Source organism: Scyliorhinus canicula, chromosome 11 (assembly GCF_902713615.1).
Source record: "Scyliorhinus canicula chromosome 11, sScyCan1.1, whole genome shotgun sequence".
Taxonomy (NCBI): Eukaryota; Metazoa; Chordata; class Chondrichthyes; order Carcharhiniformes; family Scyliorhinidae; genus Scyliorhinus; species Scyliorhinus canicula.
In genome coordinates this window covers 3,951,558-3,971,768 of record NC_052156.1, presented here as the reverse complement: position 1 = coordinate 3,971,768, position 20,211 = coordinate 3,951,558, and the positions used below count along the sequence as shown (strand labels likewise).

At 49.5% G+C, this 20,211-nt stretch overlaps 1 protein-coding gene across 1 annotated transcript in view; it reads right to left on the bottom strand.

Moving 5' to 3' along the window:
* LOC119973631 (sodium- and chloride-dependent taurine transporter-like) overlaps positions 1 to 14,931 on the bottom strand; it is a gene marked incomplete at its 5' end in the record, with an annotated part of 85,620 nt that extends 70,689 nt beyond the window's left edge. The window contains 3 exons of the mRNA XM_038812012.1: positions 13,169 to 13,397; positions 14,180 to 14,246; positions 14,837 to 14,931. Coding sequence (XP_038667940.1) covers positions 13,169 to 13,397; positions 14,180 to 14,246; positions 14,837 to 14,931 — 391 coding nt within the window. The remainder of the gene's footprint in view (positions 1 to 13,168; positions 13,398 to 14,179; positions 14,247 to 14,836) is intronic.
* Positions 14,932 to 20,211: the final 5,280 nt, after the last annotated feature.

Sequence of the window (20,211 nt, the reverse complement as noted above, 5' to 3'; positions counted from 1 at the left end):
CTCTGAGAGTGCAGCACTCCCCCTCAGTACTGACCCTCTGACAGTGCAGCACTCCCTCAGTACTGACCCTCTGACAGTGCAGCACTCCCTCAGTACTGACCCTCTGACAGTGCAGCACTCCCTCAGTACTGACCCTCTGACAGTGCAGCACTCCCTCAGTACTGACCCTCTGACAGTGCGGCACTCCCTCAGTACTGACCCTCTGACAGTGCGGCACTCCCTCAGTACTGACCCTTTCAAAGTGCAGCACTCCCTCAGTACTGATCCTCTGACAGTGCAGCACTGCCTCAGTACTGACCCTCCGACAGTGCAGCACTCCCTCAGTACTGACCCTCTGACAGTGCAGCACTCCCTCAGTACTGACCCTCTGACAGTGCGGCACTCCCTCAGTACTGACCCTCTGACAGTGCAGCACTCCCTCAGTACTGACCCTCTGACAGTGCAGCACTCCCTCAGTACTGACCCTCTCAAAGTGCAGCACTCCCTCAGTACTGACCCTCTGACAGTGCGGCACTCCCTCAGTACTGACCCTCCGACAGTGCAGCACTCCCTCAGTACTGACCCTCTGACAGTGTGGCATTCCCTCAGTACTGACCCTCTGACAGTGCAGCACTCCCTCAGTACTGACCCTCTGACAGTGCAGCACTCCCTCAGTACTGACCCTCTGACAGTGCGGCACTCCCTCAGTACTGACCCTCTGACAGTGCAGCACTCCCTCAGTACTGACCCTCTGACAGTGCGGCACTCCCTCAGTACTGACCCTCTGACAGTGCAGCACTCCCTCAGTACTGACCCTCTGACAGTGCAGCACTCCCTCAGTACTGACCCTCTGACAGTGCGGCGCTCCCTCAGGTCAGGCCCATTGATTGGCTTGAAGCCACAACTGTCCGACTCAGGAGTGGGAGGGCTGGTAGCTGGTTTACAAAAGTAAATTGTGGAGGTTCTGGGATCCTGCTGTGCAGTGGTGATTGAGTCAGCTCTGATAGTTTTGATTCTGTTCTTTCATCCAAAGCCAGGCCTGGGTGACCCGGATTTATCATCTAACCGGTCAAATACAATTTAAATATTTGGGTGTTTCAGGGTTAATCCTCCTCAAGAAAGGTAACTAACTCCACCCACACCAACTCTGTCCTCCGCTCGCACTGACCTCGACCCCGTCTACCTCAACGCCCGACCCCGTCTACCTCGACCCTCTTCATCCACCCGGCCTTCATACACCGAAACCGCACCAACTATTCCCGATAAGGTGATGTTTTTTTTTGGTTGGGCTGATCTTAATCGGCAGCTGCCTTGGAAGGAGGAGCTCAATCTTCTTCCTCAACAAGTGATAACAGTTTCTTCAAGCAAATGAAGGCCTCATGAAATGTTGGTTACGACTCAGCCACATTGCTGTGGGTTTGGAGACACACACAATCTTCCCTCAAATGTATTAGTAAACCAGATTGCCGTCTACAACAATCAAGCAGCTTCATTATCACTGGACATTTTGAAACAGAATCCAAACCGTCCATGGTGAAATTTGAATGCAATTCCTCTGGATTAGACTGGGTCTTTGAACTATTGGTCCAGTAACATAGCCTACGCTATCACCCTGGCCTAGACACCATGACCTCTAGACCCTAGCCTAGACACCATGACCTCTAGTCCCTGACCTGCACACCATGACCTCTAGACCCTGGCCTAGACACCATGACCTCTAGACCCTGACCTAGACACCATGGCCTCTGGTCCCTGACCTACGCACTATGACCTTCACACCATGATCTCTAAACCCTGACCTTCACACCATGACCTCTAGACCCTGACCTTCATACCATGACCTACAGACCATGACCTACACACCATGACCTACAGACCCTGACCTTCACACCATGACCGACAGACCCTAACCTTCACACCATGACCTACAGACCCTGACCGTCACACCATGGCCGACAGACCCTGACCTTCACACCATGACCGACAGACCCTGACCTTCACACCATGACCTACAGACCCTGACCGTCACACCATGGCCGACAGACCCTGACCTTCACACCATGATCTACAGACCCTGACCTTCACACCATGACCTATAGACCCTGACCGTCACACCATGGCCGACAGACCCTGACCTTCACACCATGACCTATAGACCCTGACCGTCACACCATGGCCGACAGACCCTGACCTTCACACCATGACCTATAGACCCTGACCGTCACACCATGACCTACAGACCCTGACCTATAGGCACTGACCTTCACACCATGACCTATAGACCTTGACCTACACACCGTGACCTATATAGATTCTGACCTCCACACTATGACCTACATACCATAGCCTATAGACCCTGACCTACACACCACCACCTCCACTGTGATGAAAGCAGAAATTGCAGATGTATTATATTATAGGTATTTGGTGTGGTAAGGGTTAAAAGGTTGGGTTAGCGCGCATGACTGCTGCTGTCATGATTTAAAAGAATCCCAGTTTGAAAGGTTGGGAGCCAGCAGTGCAAATAAACCATCATAAAAAAGCTTGGGCTAATAGAATATTGTTTTGATTAAGGGGATTCCATGTGGAGTTGATTAGATTTCAGCTCAGTAAGGTGATGTCGTTGCTGACTAGAGCTAAGAAATCAGGCATTTTGCAGAAAGCAGGTCAGTTGTGTGCTGAATGAAGTTGTGACCAGAAGTGAAGCAGTTTGGCACTCGCTGCAGTTTAGTTAAAATAGATCAACAGCCTTTAAAGCGGCGCAGACTTGTCTGAGGACAGTGGGGAGCTGAAACAAGCTGAGAAGCAGCTCCTGAAGTCACACAGCCAGAGTTTCTGCATGGTTCTGGCAGGAGCCAGATCTTTTATTTAAAGCAGTACCAAGCGATCTCTCTTTCTGAAAGAACATCTGTGTTAAGCAAGTATTCCTCTGTGCCATTGGTATTTAAAGTGGATTGAGAACCAAGATGGGTTTTTTTCTTGTTGTTTAAGTGGGAATAAAGATAGCAGTTGAGGGTATTGTATTCAGGACCGTCGAGATGCCGCCTTTAGATGTGATGGTGATGTCACAGTGTACACCAATATTTATTGTACATCCCTAATTGCCCTCGAGATGCAGGTGATGAAGCCAACTTCCTGAACTGCGAAACAAGCAAATATAATAAAATAGGTGCAGAGATACACCTTTCAACCCGTTGTGCTCACCCTGCCTTCCAATCCAATTGTGCCAGATCTTCCAGATCAACTCACTAACCCACCTCATCAAAAGATTCCCTCTGTGCCCGGGAACTATTCAACTCGGCCGTGTCGTTACGGGGAATTCCCGTCTGCCCTCTCATTGGATGGCACAAATCCCGCCAACGCCGTTTCCCGTCTGGTGTCCGAGCCAACCCCTCGACCAACAAAACAGATTGTCTGACCATGATCACCGCGCTGCCTGCGGGATCTTGCTGTCCACAAAAAAAAATTGCCGCGTTTCCAACAGTGCATTGAATGGCGACACCGTAAAGTCTGCATCACCCGGGCAAGTCGTAGACATTCGACAACCACTCTTTGGACCGTGAAGAGTCCCCACAGGCCTGTCGGGAAGTTCAAATATTTAACCAAAATCTAACAACGGCTTTCAAAAAAAAAGTTTGAAAAGCTGAAAGCAAAATTGGTCTGAATGGGTTTGAAATAAATCACTTGACTGTTGTGTCACTGGTTTGAGCAATTAGGGATGGGACTCACTTGGCAATGGTACTCACATCGCCCGAGTGAACACAGGAAATGAATAAAAATAAAGGTGAACTTGATTCCAATCTCAGCGCTGACAAGGGGAGTTAATTTAACATTGTTCAGGCTGTGTGAGATTGTCGTACTGCTGCTGATGTGGAGGTGGCCACAGAGACACCAGTCATTCGGGAGGGCATTAATAGTTGTGCAGCTGTGTGCTCTAAATGTGAGGTTTTCTGGAGTACAGTACTGGTGGGGACGGGTCTGTCACTGTATAACACTGGGGTACAGTACTGGTGGGGACGGGTCTGTCACTGTATAACACTGGGGTACAGTACTGGTGGGGACGGGTCTGTCACTGTATAACACTGGGGTAAGTACTGGAGGGGATGGGTCTGTCACTGTATAACACTGGGGTACAGTACTGGTGGAGACGGGTCTGTCACTGTATAACACTGGGGTAAGTACTGGAGGGGATGGGTCTGTCACTGTATAACACTGGGGTACAGTACTGGTGGAGACGGGTCTGTCACTGTATAACACTGGGGTACAATACAGGTGGGGACGGGTCTGTCACTGTATAACACTGGGGTACAGTACTGGTGGGGACGGGTCTGTCACTGTGTAACACTGGGGTACAGTACTGGTAGGGACGGGTCTGTCACTGTATAACACTGGGGTACAGTACTGGTGGGGATGGGTCTGTCACTGTATAACACTGGGGTAAGTACTGGAGGGGATGGGTCTGTCACTGTATAACACTGGGGTACAGTACTGGTGGAGACGGGTCTGTCACTGTATAACACTGGGGTACAATACAGGTGGGGACGGGTCTGTCACTGTATAACACTGGGGTACAGTACTGGTGGGGACGGGTCTGTCACTGTGTAACACTGGGGTACAGTACTGGTAGGGACGGGTCTGTCACTGTATAACACTGGGGTACAGTACTGGTGGGGACGGGTCTGTCACTGTATAACACTGGGGTACAGTACTGGTAGGGACGGGTCTGTCACTGTATAACACTGGGGTACACTACTGGTGGGGACGGGTCTGTCGCTGTATAACACTGGGGTACAGTACTGGTGGGGACGGGTCTGTCACTGTATAACACTGGGGTACAGTACTGGTGGGGACGGGTCTGTCACTGTATAACACTGGGGTACAGTACTGGTGGGGACGGGTCTGTCACTGTATAACACTGGGGTAAGTACTGGAGGGGATGGGTCTGTCACTGTATAACACTGGGGTACAGTACTGGTGGAGACGGGTCTGTCACTGTATAACACTGGGGTACAGTACTGATGGGGATGGGTCTGTCACTGTATAACACTGGGGTAAGTACTGGAGGGGATGGGTCTGTCACTGTATAACACTGGGGTACAGTACTGGTGGAGACGGGTCTGTCACTGTATAACACTGGGGTACAGTACTGGTGGGGACGGGTCTGTCACTGTATAACACTGGGGTTCAGTACTGATGGGGACCGGTCCTGTCGCTGTATAACACTGGGGTACAGTACTGGTGGGGACGGGTCTGTCACTGTATAACACTGGATACAGTACTGATGGAGACGGGTCTGTCACTGTATAACACTGGGGTACAGTACTGGTGGGGACGGTCTGTCACTGTATAACACTGGGTACAGTACTGGTGGGGACGGGTTCTGTCACTGTATAACACTGGGATACAGTACTGATGGAGACGGGTCTGTCACTGTATAACACTGGGGTACAGTACTGGTGGGGACGGGTCTGTCACTGTATAACACTGGGATACAGTACTGATGGAGACGGGTCTGTCACTGTATAACACTGGGGTACAGTAACTGGTGGGGACGGGTCTGTCACTGTACAACACTGGGGTACAGTACTGGTGGGGACGGGTATGTCACCTGTATAACAAAGGGGTACGGTACTGGTGGGGACGGGTCTGTCACTGTAACAACACTGGGGTACAGTACTGGTGGGGATGGGTCTGTCACTGTAACACTGGGGTACAGTACTGGTGGGGACGGGTCTGTCACTGTATAACACTGGGGTACAATACAGGTGGGGACGGGTCTGTCACTGTATAACACTCGGGTACAGTACTGGCTGGGACGGGTCTGTCACTGTATAACACTGGGGTACAGTACTGGTGGGGACGGGTCTGTCACTGTATAACACTGGGGTACAGTACTGGTGGGGATGGGTCTGTCACTGTATAACACTGGGGTACAGTACTGGTGGGGACGGGTCTGTCACTGTATAACACTGGGGTACAGTACTGGTGGGGACGGGTCTGTCACTGTATAACACTGGGGTACAGTACTGGCTGGGACGGGTCTGTCACTGTATAACACTGGGGTACAGTACTGGTGGGGCCGGGCCTGTCACCAACAGTGATTGTGATTTGATTAATTAAAGGGCAGCGTGGTGGCACAGTGCTTAGCAGTGCTGCCTCACGGCGCTGAGGTCCCAGGTTCGATCCCGGCTCTGGGTCACTGTCTGTGTGAAGTTTGCACATTCTCCCCATGTCTGCGTGGGTTTCACCCCCACAACCCAAAGATGTGGAGGGCAGGTGGATTGGCCACGCTAAATTGAAAAATGAACTGGGCACTCTAAATTCATTTTTAAAAATTAACTCTCGTGATGGAAATCTTACCTCCAATGAGCAGTTTTCGCTGCTACAACGACCTGAATTCTTTGCTCCTGAAAATACTCAGCTGTTTTGGCCAGTTCCTCTGTCACCTCTCCCCTCGTTCCATTTTGGCAGCTTACCCATTCCCGATTTGAATCACTGCACCCTGGTGTTCGTGCACCCAGCTGCCCTGGTCCCGAGCTGTGGAATCCTCTCCCTAAACCTCTCCACCTGTCCATGTTCCATTGACCCAACTTTGGATTAGCCATGCCAACATTATTTTGGGGCCTGCTTTTTTTGTGTTGAATGACACTCGTGAGAAGGTTTTAGGTGTGTATAACAGGGTTAAAGGTGCTATATAAATAGCATTTTCTGTTGTTTTATAATGTTGGTTGGCTTCAATTCCACTGATTTGGAAATCAGTTTCAAACGCCCCCACAAAATACTATTGGTAGGATTTACACATTGCCTAACATGTCGATGTAACACTGGTATCGAGCCAGTCAGGCACACACCTCTTTGGCGTGCCAGTTGTACCAGCATCAGGGCAGCACAGTGGTTAGCACTGTTGCTTCACAGTGCCAGGGTCTCAGGTTCGATTCCCGCCTTGGGTCACTGTCTGTGCGGAGTCTGCATGTTCTCCCCGTGTCTGCGTGAGTTTCCTCCGGGTGCTCCGGTTTCCTCCCACAATTCCCGAAAGACGTGCTCGTTAGGTGAATTGAACATTCTGAATTCTCCCTCTGTGTACCCGAACAGGCGCCGGGAGAGTGTCGACTAGGGCAGCGCATCTCAAACTATCTGATGTGGTGTACCGGCAGTTTTTTTTTACAATGGGCCAGGGACCGGTGAGCGAAACAAGCCAATCCAGGATTACTGTCTCTTTCTTTTCTGGAAACACTCCAAGTACCGGCAGACGATGGCTCGCGTACCGGCACCAGTACGCGTACCATACTTTGAGAAGCACTGGACTAGGGGATTTTCGCAGTAACTTCATCGCAGTGTTAATGTAAGCCTACTTGTGACGATAATAAAGATTATCGTATCAAGTTACATTCACATAATCCATTCTGCCCAGTTGGCTCACGTTGCTGTTTCTCCCTCAAAGCCGCCTCCTCCCATTCTCTCTTCACCCCATCCAATCACCAGTCCCCCTCTATTCCCCTCCCCCCTCATGTGTTTATCCAGCTTCTCCTCAAATATTCAAATTTACACTGGGACATCTGTCCCTCTGTTGCTATTTCTCCATGCCAACTCTCCCCATTTTATCATCTGTACAACCACAAGGTTTTGAGTCCAAACTTGCTGAAGGCGCAGTGCAGACAATAGCAGCCCCTGTCAGCCCCACCTAAAGATGCCACAGGGAAGGTGGGAAATATTTCTTGTGGAATCTACATGGCATTCAAACAGGCCTAGTTAGATAATTGTTTATGCTAAACCCTGTTATTTTATTCAAGCAAATTACACCCTGTTTCCTCTTGTGATCACTCAGAAATATACGGGCAAAGGCAGAATGTCTTGCAGACCAAAAAAAAACCACTTGCAGGTTTCAGCAACCAAGAAATGCACAGGAAATGCCTTCTGAGGTTGAGGCCCAGCTACAAATCAAAACGAGAACCAGTGACTGTGAACTGAAGGCAGTTTGGGGGACTGTCAGCAAGTGGGGGCTTGGCATCCCAGAGGGACCAGTGTTGGCATCGGCGCTCCTACCAAATACAGAAATAAAACCAGGCAGCCATCACACAAACCATGTCAAAATTTGTAGTTGATACCCAGCTGAAACATTCGAGACTTCCATTTCCTTTGTACCTTCCGCAAGCCACAGTATGTCAAAAGGTACTTTGCGACGAATTGAAATATTTTGAAGAGATGCAATGTAGGAATGGCTGCTGATTTTTACTCAGAAAGATTCCACAAACAACACAACCAGCCTCACGTCTGTGAATCCACGCCAAAAATATTTTGTTATCTGCAAAGTGTTTTGGAAATAGTCACGCTTGTGAAAAGCATCACCGATGTATTTCTTGTTGTTTTAAAATTAATTTGGGACAATGTGGGTGTCGCTGGCTGGATCAGCATTTATTGCCCATCCCTTATTACACTTCAGAAGGTGGGGGTGAGCTGCCTTCATGAATCGCTGCAGTGCCTGAGGTGTAGATACATCCACTGTGCTGTTAGAGAGGAGTTCCAGGATTTTGCCCCAGTGACACTGAAGGAACGGCGATATCATAGATCATGGAATTTACAGTACAGAAGGAGGGCCATTTGGCCCATCGAGTCTGCACCGGCCTTTGGAAAGAGCACCCCACTACCTAGGCCCACACGTCCATCCTATCCCCACTCCTCCACCCTGTCCCTGTAACCCCACCTAACCCAACCTTTTTGGACAGAGGGTAATTTATCATGGCCAATCCACCTAACCTGCACATCTCTGGACTGTGGGAGGAAACCGGAGCACCCGGAGGAAACCCACGCCCACACGGAGAGAAAGTGCAGACTCCGCACAGACAGTGACCCAAGCCGGGAATCGATATATTTCCCAGTCAGGGTGGTGAGTGACTTGGAGGGGAACCTCCAGGTGGTGGGGTTCCCAGGTATCTGCTGCTCTTGTCCTTCTAGATGGTAGTGGCCGTGGGTTTGGAAGGTGATGTCTAAGGAACCTTGGTGAGTTACTGCAGTGAATATTGTAGATGGGACACACGGCACAATGGGCTGCTTTGTTGAATTCCATTAATGTTGTTGGAGCTGTGCTCATCCAGGCAAGGGGAGAGTATTCCATCACACTCCTGACTTGTGCCTTGTAGATGGTGGACAGGCTTTGTGGGGTCAGGAGGTGAGTTACTCGCTGTAGGATTCCTAGCCTTTGACCTGCCCTGGTAGCCACAGTATTAATATGGCTAGTCCAGTTCAGTTTCTGATCAATGGTAACCCCCAGGATGTTAAATGTGAGGGATTCAGCGAATGATAATGCCATTGAATGTCAAGGGGTGGTGGTTAGATCCTCTCTTGTTGAAGATGGTCATTGCCTGGCACTTGTGTGGCGCGAATGTAACTTGCCACTTGTCAGCCCCAAGCCTGGATATTGTCCAGGTCTTGCTGCATTTGGACATGGACTGTTTCGATATTTGAGGAGTCGTGAATGGTGCTGAGCTTTGTGCAGTCATCAGTTAAGAGAGGATTTTGTCTCCACAAGGACTGTGCGGTGGTCCCTCCTACCGATACGATCATGGACTGATGCCTCGGCAGCAGGCAGGTTGGTGAGGATAAGCTCAACTATGTTTTAAAAAAGAATAAATTTAGAGTACCCAATTATTTTTTCCAATTAAGGGGCAATTTAGCGTGGCCAATCCACCTACTCTGCACATTTTTGTGTTGTGGGGGTGAAACCCATGCAGACACGGGGAGAATGTGCAAACTCCACAGGGACAGTGACCCAGAGCCGGGGTTGAACCTGGGACCTCAGCGCCGTGATGCAGCTGTGCTAACCACTAGGCCACCGTGCTGCCCTGAGCTCAAGTATGTTGCACGCGCGGGTGGGGAGGGGGATGTATATCGTTAGTAATGTTATTAGTAATATGGAGGACTGCACCAAAATATAGGAAAACATGCAGAGTGGCAGAATGTGACAAATCAAGATAAAATGCCAGATGAAGTTCAATATAACTTGGGGTAGACGATGCAATTCAGAAGCAGGAATAAGAAGGCAACATTCCTCGGAAAATTATGAAAGTAAATAATGTAGAGGAGCTAAATACATCTGGGAATAGAGACACAAAATAATTAAAAGTAACCGCTTGGGTTGATAATGGGTGTAAAAATACTTGGGGTGGTGGGGGGGTGGGGGGGATCACATCGCGAAACAAGGCAATGTTTCAATTTTCAAAGATACTTTCTTTGATAAACCACATTCACAGAACACTTCTGCTCTCCTCATTGTCAAATGGATATTGCAACATTGAAGAAGTGTATAACAGATTGACAAAATGATAGCAAAATTGAGAAGTTGCAACTGTCAGGAAAGACTGGATAGGTTTGGGGCTCATTTCAACATTAAAAAGACCGGATGGTTAAGAATTTGGCACGGTGGCGTAGTGGTTATCACTGCTGTCTCACAGCGCCGAAGTCGCGGGTTTGATCCTGGCCCCGGGTCACTGTCCGTGGGGAGTTTGCACATTCCCCGTGTCTGCGTGGGTTTCGCCCCCACAACCCAAAGATGTGCAGGGGAGGTGGATCGGACACGCTAAATTGCCTCTTAATTGGAAAAAATGAATAGCGTGGAGGTGGTGGTGTTCCCAGGTGTCTGCTGCCCTTGTCCTTCGAGATAGTAAAGGTCATGGGCTTGGTGTGACCGTTGAAGGGACCTTGGTGAGTTGCTGCAGTGCATCTTAGGAGAATTCTGATGAAAGGCCACGGACTTGAAGCAGGTCTGCCTGAAAAGGTGCCTCATGGTCACCTTCTCCAGGGCAATTAGGGATGGGCAATAAATACTGGCCTAACCTGCGACGCCCACATCCTGCAGAAGAAATCAAACAAACGCTATCTCTGATTCTCTCTCCACAGATGCTTGCCCTCAAACTGTTTTCAGCATTTAGTTTTTATTTCAGATTTCAGGCATCTGCAGTATTTTATTTTTGTATCAATATCGCAGTTGCAAATGAACTCAACACTGTTCAATCCTCAGAAAACACCCTCCCCTGTGAAGCAGGGAGAGTCATCGATGAAACAGCTACCCTGAGGAACTCCTGCAGTGATGTTCTGGAGCTGAGATGAATGCCCTCCAACCACCACAACCATCTTCCTTTGTGCCGGGAATGACTCCAACCAACAGAGAATTTTCTCCCTGATTCCCATAGACTCCAGTTTAGCCAGGGCTCCTTGATGCCATACTCAGTCAAATGCTGCCTTGATGACAGGGCAGTCACTCTCACCTCACCTCTGGCATTCAGTTTTCCTGGGTTTCTGTGGCTATGACTCATCTTTCATTCTCACTCCACAGTATAAATATTTCCCACTCTCTCTGTCTGTTAACTTTGACAAAGAGTCATCAGACTCGAAACGTTAGCTCTTTTCTCTCCCTCCAGATGCTGCCAGACTTGCTGAGATTTTCCAGCATTTTCCCTTTCGTTTCAGATTCCAGCATCCGCAGTAACTTGCTTTTAACCTCTGGCATTCAGCTCTTTTGTCCATGTTGGAACCAAGGCTATAATGAGGTCAGGAGTTGAGTGACCCTGGCGGAACCCAAACTGAGTGTCCGTGAGCTGGTTATTGCTGAGTAAGTGCTGCTTGATATTCGAGAATATTCTGATAGGGCAGTAATTGGCTGGGTTGGATTTGTCCTGTTTCTTGTGTACAGGACACACCTGGGCAATTTTCCACATTGCCGGGTAGATGCCAGTGTTGTAGCTGTACTGGAACAGCTTGGCTAGGGGAGCGGCAAGTTCTGGAGCACACGTCTTAAGTATTATTGTCGGAATATTGACAAGGTCCAGAGCCTTTGCAGTATCCAGTGTCTTCAGCCGTTTCTTGATATCACGTGGAGTGAATCAACTTGGCTGAAGACTGACATCTGTGATGCTGGGGACTTCCGGAGGAGACCGAGATAGATCACCCACTCGGCACTTCTGGCTGAAGGTTATTGCGAATGCCTCAGCCTTGTCTTGTGCACAGATGTGCTGGGCTCCTCCTTCATTGAGGATGGGGATATTTGTGGCGTCTCCTCCTCCAGTGAGTTGTTTAATTGTCCACCACCATTCACGGCTGGATGTGGCGGGACTGCAGATCTTAGATCTGATTTGTTGGTTGCACAATTGCTTAGCTCTGTCTATTACTTGCTGCTTACCCTGTTTGGCACACAAGCAGTCCTGTGTTGTAGCTTCACCAGTCCGACACCTCATTGTTCGGTCTGCCTGATGTTGCTCCTGGCTCTCCTGCACCCTTCATTGAACCCGGGTTGATCCCCTGGCTGGGGGGTAATGGTAGAGTGGGGGACATGCTGGACCATGAGATTACAGATTGAGGTTGTGTGTGTGGTGCACATGTCAAGGAAAAGGGGGCAGAGAGTTAGGAGTTAATTAGAGGGGGAGGAAGTATGCCCAGCACATGAATACTGGCACTGACCACAAGGTTTTAATTCTGACTTCCCCAATATGTTCTTCACCATGTAGCATTAACATGACGATTGCAAATAGCTATCACATCTGGTAATTAAAATGGTCCCCAAATTGAAGGGCCTGCTTTTTGTCACCCGAGGAAAGGTAGTTTCGCAAACCTTTTATTTTTGTTGTTGAAATTTGTGGTTGATGAAGCCACCGTGGGCCAGGTCAGCACTGCACAGTGGACATGGCCAGCCAAACCTCAGGCGTTAGTTTCAGTGGACTTTGCAAGATTAACAGCACAGGAGGCCATTCTGCCCATTGCCTGCATGCCAGCGGGATATTTACTGAATACAACACCTGCCGCATTCAGTAACCAAGGGAAAGCAGCAGCCAATAAACACAGCAGCTCGCTCGCTCTCCACCATTTTATCAGTGAGTGCACAGGCAAATCAGATGTAACATGGTGTTGTGATATTGAGATGAAGTCGCCTGTGCCGAGCCGGTGGAGGGGGGTTTAATGTACCGCTCAGGATTGCAACACTGTGCACAGGGGCTTGATTACTAACTCCCAGCCAGGCAGAGAAAATAAAACAACTCAATAAATAAATGCAATTCCAACCAATATAACAGCGAATTTCTGCCTTTCACTTCGAGACACCCCAGGCTGACAATATTCTGCCCCCTTTGCACCGAAACCCAGACAGGGAGCAGCTGACCACATCGGCCCGCAGCCCCCCTGCTAGCCCCCCCCTTTTACTGACCTCCACCATTCTTGTAGCAGAGATAGGGGAATCTCCAGACGTTGCCCAGTCCGATGAAACCTCCGGCCACGGATAGGATGAAATCGAGCTTGTTGGCCCATTTTCTCCCGCTGCACTTTGCGTCCGCCTCGTCCTCTGGGCGAGATCCCGGACTCTTCCCGGGAGAGGGCTTCAGGATGTCTTTGTGAAAATCTTTTAAGCAATGCATCTTTTCAACCCCGTGCCATTCTGATCGGGCACACACACGCACACACACACACACGAGGGGGAGGGAAGAGAAAGACAAGAGAGGCTCCAAATCAGTATTGTTCCCTGGAAAATACCAGTCACAAATCATCTACTCCAACACTAGCCCCCCTTACATCTGCCTCAAATAGGTATCTGGACATCAATTAAGCACATTTCTCAATCTGAATCTCCCCATTCCAGCCCCCTCGCCGAGAAAAATCAGCTACTTATCTTCAACTTGACCCAATCTCCATTTTGCCTTTCTTTAAAGATATAAATGCAAACCCTTCCCTTCGTGTCCCCCACCTCCCCCCCCCCCCCCCGCTAAATCTCAATTCACCTAAAATACCTCCACACCCGCTACCGTCCCCTCACATTTAAAACAGACCCAAATTATGCTTTTGAATTTTGATGTTAAACTCTAGGATCTGCCCCCTCTCCCTACCCAATTCTCTCCACTTCTTCCCCCCCCCCCTCCACATCTCTCCCTCTTTTCAGTCACCCCCCCCCCCCCCACACACACACACCCACAACGTGGGCTGTCTGTGAAAAGAGAAAACGTCTCTATCTATCACCCTCTCTGCCCCTCTCCCCCCACCCCCCCCCCATCAGTTTCCAGTCATGATTATAATGCCTCCTCTAGCTCAAAGCAAACTAAAAGGTTTCTCCTATCTTTGGGTATTTTACAAATATCTATGTGTATATGACAAATAATTAAATTCAGTAATTCGCTACATCAACAATACAGCAAAAAAATACAACAAAAAATACAATACTACATACAACAAAAGCAGTTTTGTACTCCTGGAATAACGCCCTTACTCTCCGTCCAGTACACTTGTCCAGCCTTCTGTTTGAGAGAATAAAGAAAAAAAAATACAGAAAAGAACAAAAAAACGAGAGAGAGAGAGAGAATACAGTAGCCCGGGGAAAGGATCCAGTACAATTCACAAATCAACACGGAAAACACATCAGCTATTTCACCCCCCCCCCCCCCCCCACCCACACAGTAAAAAAAAATCCTTTTAATCTCAAATCCACCACCTTCCAAATCCCCCAAATTCTCAGGGAAATGAGCCCCACGATCCTTAAAATCTCCGGGTGCCCCTTTGAATGATTTTTAACCGGGTATTTTTAATGCTTTCTTTGTTCCCCCCCCCTCCTCGGAAATGAACAAGCGGTTCCGCCTGATCGATTACACTAGTTACAATTTCCCCAATGTTCATGTCACAAATATCCAGCTTCAATTCCCTCGCTGCTGGCCTGGGCTTTAGAAAAGAGATTTTTTTTGCCCCTGAGAATTAATTCCCCAAAATGCAGAATCCCCTCCAGGAATCGAATTTTACAACATTGCAAATCGGCATTAATTAAAATTCATCTTTCTCCCCATCGTTAAAAGCTAGACCATATATAATAATGTCCCCATTCGTTGCTCATTACCTGTGGGTGCGATCCCAGAAGTTAGCAGTTGCCCCAGCCGCACACAGATCTCTCGGCTTGTTTGACTGCAACTGGACCGCTGACTGGAGAAGGAGTCAATTTCATTTATAGGGGCCTGGTCTTAAGCAGCCCTCCTTCAGCACTAACCTCATGCATGAGTGGAAAAACCCAGCGCAGAGCTGCCTCTCTGCGTCACCGCGTAAAATTGGCACACTGCAGAGAGAGGGGGAGGGAGAGGGACAGAAAGCAGCTTTGCTATTAGACAGAAGGGGGAGTTGGTACACTTGGTACACACGAACTGGCAGCCGTATGCCCACACACACACATACACATAGACTCATACACACCCACACACACCCAACCACACACCCAGACACACACACACTCATCCACACCCACACCCACCCACCCACACACACACCCAAACACACACACACACACATAGACTCATACACACCCACACACACCCACCCAGACACACACACACACATACACATAGACTCATACACACCCACACACACCCAACCACACACCCAGACACACACACACTCATCCACACCCACACCCACCCACCCACCCACACACACACACCCAAACACACACACACACACATAGACTCATACACACCCACACACACCCACCCACACACACACACACATACACATACACTCATACACACCCACACACTCCCACCCACACACACACACCCACACACACACCCAGACACACACCCACACACACACATACACTCATCCACACCCAGACACACACCCACACACGCACACACATCCACCCACACACACACACATACACTCATCCACATCCACATACACACCCACACACACACACATACACTCATCCACACCCACACACACCCACCCACACACACACCCACACCCCACCCCCACACACACACATACCCACACACACACACATCCACTCATCCACACCCACACACACCCACCCACACACACACACACCCCCCCCACACACACACACATACCCACACGCACACACATCCACTCATCCACACCCACACACACACACCCACACACATACACTCATCCACACCCACACACACCCACCCACACACACACCCAAACACACACACCCAAACACACACACACCCAAACACACACACACCCAGACACACACAGACACACACACACACACACATACACACACACACACACACACAGACACACACACCCCCATACACACACAGACACACACACCCATACACACACACACCCAGACACACACACATACACACACACCCAGAAATGCTTAGACACACATACACCCAGACACACTCACACCCAGACTCACCCATACACACCCAGACACACACACCCATACACACACGCACAGACACACACGCACACACGCATCGACACACACACAGGCACACACATACCTATGCACACACAGACACACACACACCCACACACGGACACACTAACACAACACACAGGCACACTAACAAATACACACACATACAAACACACAAACGCAAACAGACAGGCAATAATGCACAGGCATACTAACATAGACACAAAAAAACCAAAAAAAAAACCACACACACTAACACAGACAAACAGACACTAATGCATAGGCATACTAACAAAAACACACACACATACTAACGCACAGACACACTAACACAAACACACACACACAGACACACTAACGTAAACACACACTCACGAACACACACAAACACACTAACGCACAGACACACGCACACTAATGTAAAACACTAATTCACAGACACACTAACACAAACATTAAACCAATGGGTGGCTGAGTGGTATTGACACTGGATTAATAATCCCGATACCCAGGGTAATAATCTGGGGACCCAGGTTCAAATCCCACCGCGGCAGGTAGTGAAATTTAACTCTTTAAAATATCTAGAATTACAAGTCTAACGATGACCAGGAAACCATTGTTGATTGCTGTAAAAACCCATCTTTTTCACGAATGTCCTTTAGGGAAGGAAATCTGCTGTCCTTACCCGGTCTGGCCTACATGTGACTCCAGACACACAGCAATGTGGCTGACTCTGAAATGGCCCAGGAGCCACTCAGTTGTATTTAACCGCTATGAAAATTAATTTTCTTGATCAATAAGGGGATCAGGGGTTATGGGGAGAAGGCAGGAGAATGGGGATGAGAAAAATATCAGCCATGATTGAATGACGGAGCAGACTCGATGGGCCGAGTGGCCATTTCTGCCCCCATGTCTTATGGTCTTATGGAAAAGGCAAAAAAGGAATGAAACCGGGCAGACCACCTGGCATTGACCCAGGCAGCGGAAACGACAACGTCCAACCCAGCCCTGCCCACCCTGCAACAACCTCCTTACTAACATCTGGGGGCTATCACCATCCCTGGGTCCTGTCTCACTGGCAGGACAGACCCAGCAGAGGTGCCGGGGGCACAGTGGGATACAGTTGGGAGGGAGTTGCCCTGGGAATCCTCACCATTGGCTCTGGGCTCCATGAGGTCTTGTAGCTTCAGGTTAGACATGGTCAAGGAAACCTCCTGCTGATTACCACAAACCGGCCACCATCAGCTGAGGAATCAGTTCTCCTCCATGTTGAACACCACTCGGAGGAAGCACTGAGGGTGGCAAGGGCGCAGAATATACTCTGGGTGGGGGAATTTAATGTCCATCAACAAGGGTGGCTGGGTAGTACCACCACAGACCGAGCTGGCCGGGTCCTAAAGGACAATAGCTGCTAGACTGGGACTGCAGCAGGTGGTGAGGGAACCAACAAGAGGGAAAACATACTTGACCTCATCCTCACCAACCTGCCTGTCCATGACAGTATCGGGAGAAGTGACCACCGCACAGTCCTTGTGGAGACAAAGTCCCGTCTTCACATTGAGGATACCCTCCATCGAGCTGTGTGGCACTACCACCGTGCTAAATGGGATAGACTTCGAACAGATGTAGCAACTCAAGGTCAGGCATCCATGAGGCGCTGTGGGCCATCATCAGCTGCAGAATTGTGTTCACCCACAATCTGTAACCTCATACCCCGGTGGATTGGAAATTAGCAAACGTGACGCCACTGTTTAAAAAAGGAGGTAGGCAGAAAGCAGGAAATTATAGGCCAGTGAGTTTAACTTCGGTAATAGGGAAGATGCTGGAATCTATCATCAAGGAAGAAATTGCGAGGCATCTGGATAGAAATTGTCCCATTGGGCAGACGCAGCATGGGTTCATAAAAGGCAGGTCATGCCTAACTAATTTAGTGGAATTTTTTGAGGACATTACCAGTGCAGTAGATAACGGGGAGCCGATGGATGTGGTATATCTGGATTTCCAGAAAGCCTTTGACAGGGTGCCACACAAAAGGTTGCTGCATAAGATAAAGATGCATGGCATTAAGGGTAAAGTAGTAGCATGGATAGAGGATTGGTTAATTAATAGAAAGCAAAGAGTTGGGGTAAATGGGTGTTTCTCTGGTTGGCAATCAGTAGCTAGTGGTGTCCCTCAGGGATCCGTGTTGGGCCCACAATTGTTCACAATTTACATTGATGATTTGGAGTTGGGGACCAAGGGCAATGTGTCCAAGTTTGCAGATGACACTAAGATGAGTGGTAAAGCGAAAAGTGCAGAGGATACTGGAAGTCTGCAGAGGGATTTAGATAGGTTAAGTGAATGGGCTCGGGTCTGGCAGATGGAATACAATGTTGACAAATGTGAGGTTATCCATTTTGGTAGAAATAACAGCAAACGGGATTATTATTTAAACGATAAAATATTAAAGCATGCCGCTGTTCAGAGAGACTTGGGTGTGCTAGTGCATGAGTCACAGAAGGTTGGTTTACAAGTGCAACAGGTGATTAAGAAGGCAAATGGAATTTTGTCCTTCATTGCTAGAGGGATGGAGTTTAAGACTAGGGAGGTTATGTTGCAATTGTATAAGGTGTTAGTGCGGCCACACCTGGAGTATTGTGTTCAGTTTTGTCTCCTTACCTGAGAAAGGACGTACTGGCGCTGGAGGGTGTGCAGAGGAGATTCACTAGGTTAATCCCAGAGCTGAAGGGGTTGGATTATGAGGAGAGGTTGAGTAGACTGGGACTGTACTCGTTGGAATTTAGAAGGATGAGGGGGGATCTTATAGAAACATTTAAAATTATGAAGGGAATAGATAGGATAGATGCGGGGCAGGTTGTTTCCACTGGCGGGTGACAGCAGAACTAGGGGACATAGCCTCAAAATAAGGGGAAGTAGATTTAGGACTGAGTTTAGGAGGAACTTCTTCACCCAAAGGGTTGCGAATCTATGGAATTCCTTGCCCAGTGAAGCAGTTGAGGCTCCTTCATTACATGTTTTTAAGGTAAAGATAGATAGTTTTTTGAAGAATAAAGGGATTAAGGGTTATGGTGTTCGGGCCGGAAAGTGGAGCTGAGTCCACAAAAGATCAGCCATGATCTAATTGAATGGCGGAGCAGGCTCGAGGGGCCAGATGGCCTACTCCTGCTCCTAGTTCTTATATCCCCCACTCTACCATTACCACCCAGCCAGGGGATCAACCCGGGTTCAATGAAGGGTGCAGGAGAGCCAGGAGCAACATCAGGCAGACCGAACAATGAGGTACCGACCTGGAGAAGCTACAGCACAGGACCACTCGGGTGGGATTCTCCCCTACCCGGCGGGCTGGGTGGTCCTGGGGTAGGGGGGTGGCGTGAAGCACTCCGGAATCAGGCCGCCCGGAAGGTGTGGAATCCACCGCATCTTCAGGGGCTAGGGCGAAGCAAGTGGGGTTGGCATAACACCAGCTGGCGCTGAAGGGTCTCCACAGGCCGGTGCGAGGTGGCGCATGAGCGGGAGCGCCAGGGTGTGCTGGCGTCATCCCCGTGCAAGCGCAGTGGGGTTCTTCTCCGAGCCGGCCAACGGGGGCGGTTACACCGGCCGGCGCGGAGGGAAAGAGTGCCCTCAAGGCACAGGCCCGCCCACGGATCGGTGGGTCCCGATGGCGGGCCAGGCCAAGATGGGGCCCCCCACCGGGGCCAGATCATCCCACGCCCCCCCGAGGTCTCTGCAGGTCGCCCGCTGAGCCAGCTCCCGCCGGTACGGACCTCATCATTGGGCAGAGAATCACGGGGGGAGGGGCACTGCCAAAGGCCCCCAAAGGGCGCGGCACGATTCCTGCCCACACTGAAAAACCAGCTCCAGAGAATCCGACAGCCGGCATCGGGGCAGACTAACGCACAGACACATTAACGCACAGACACACTAACGCACAGACACACTAACGCACAGACACACTAACGCACAGACACACTAACGCACAGACACACTAACGCACAGACACACTAATGCACAGACACACTAACACACAGACACACTAACACACA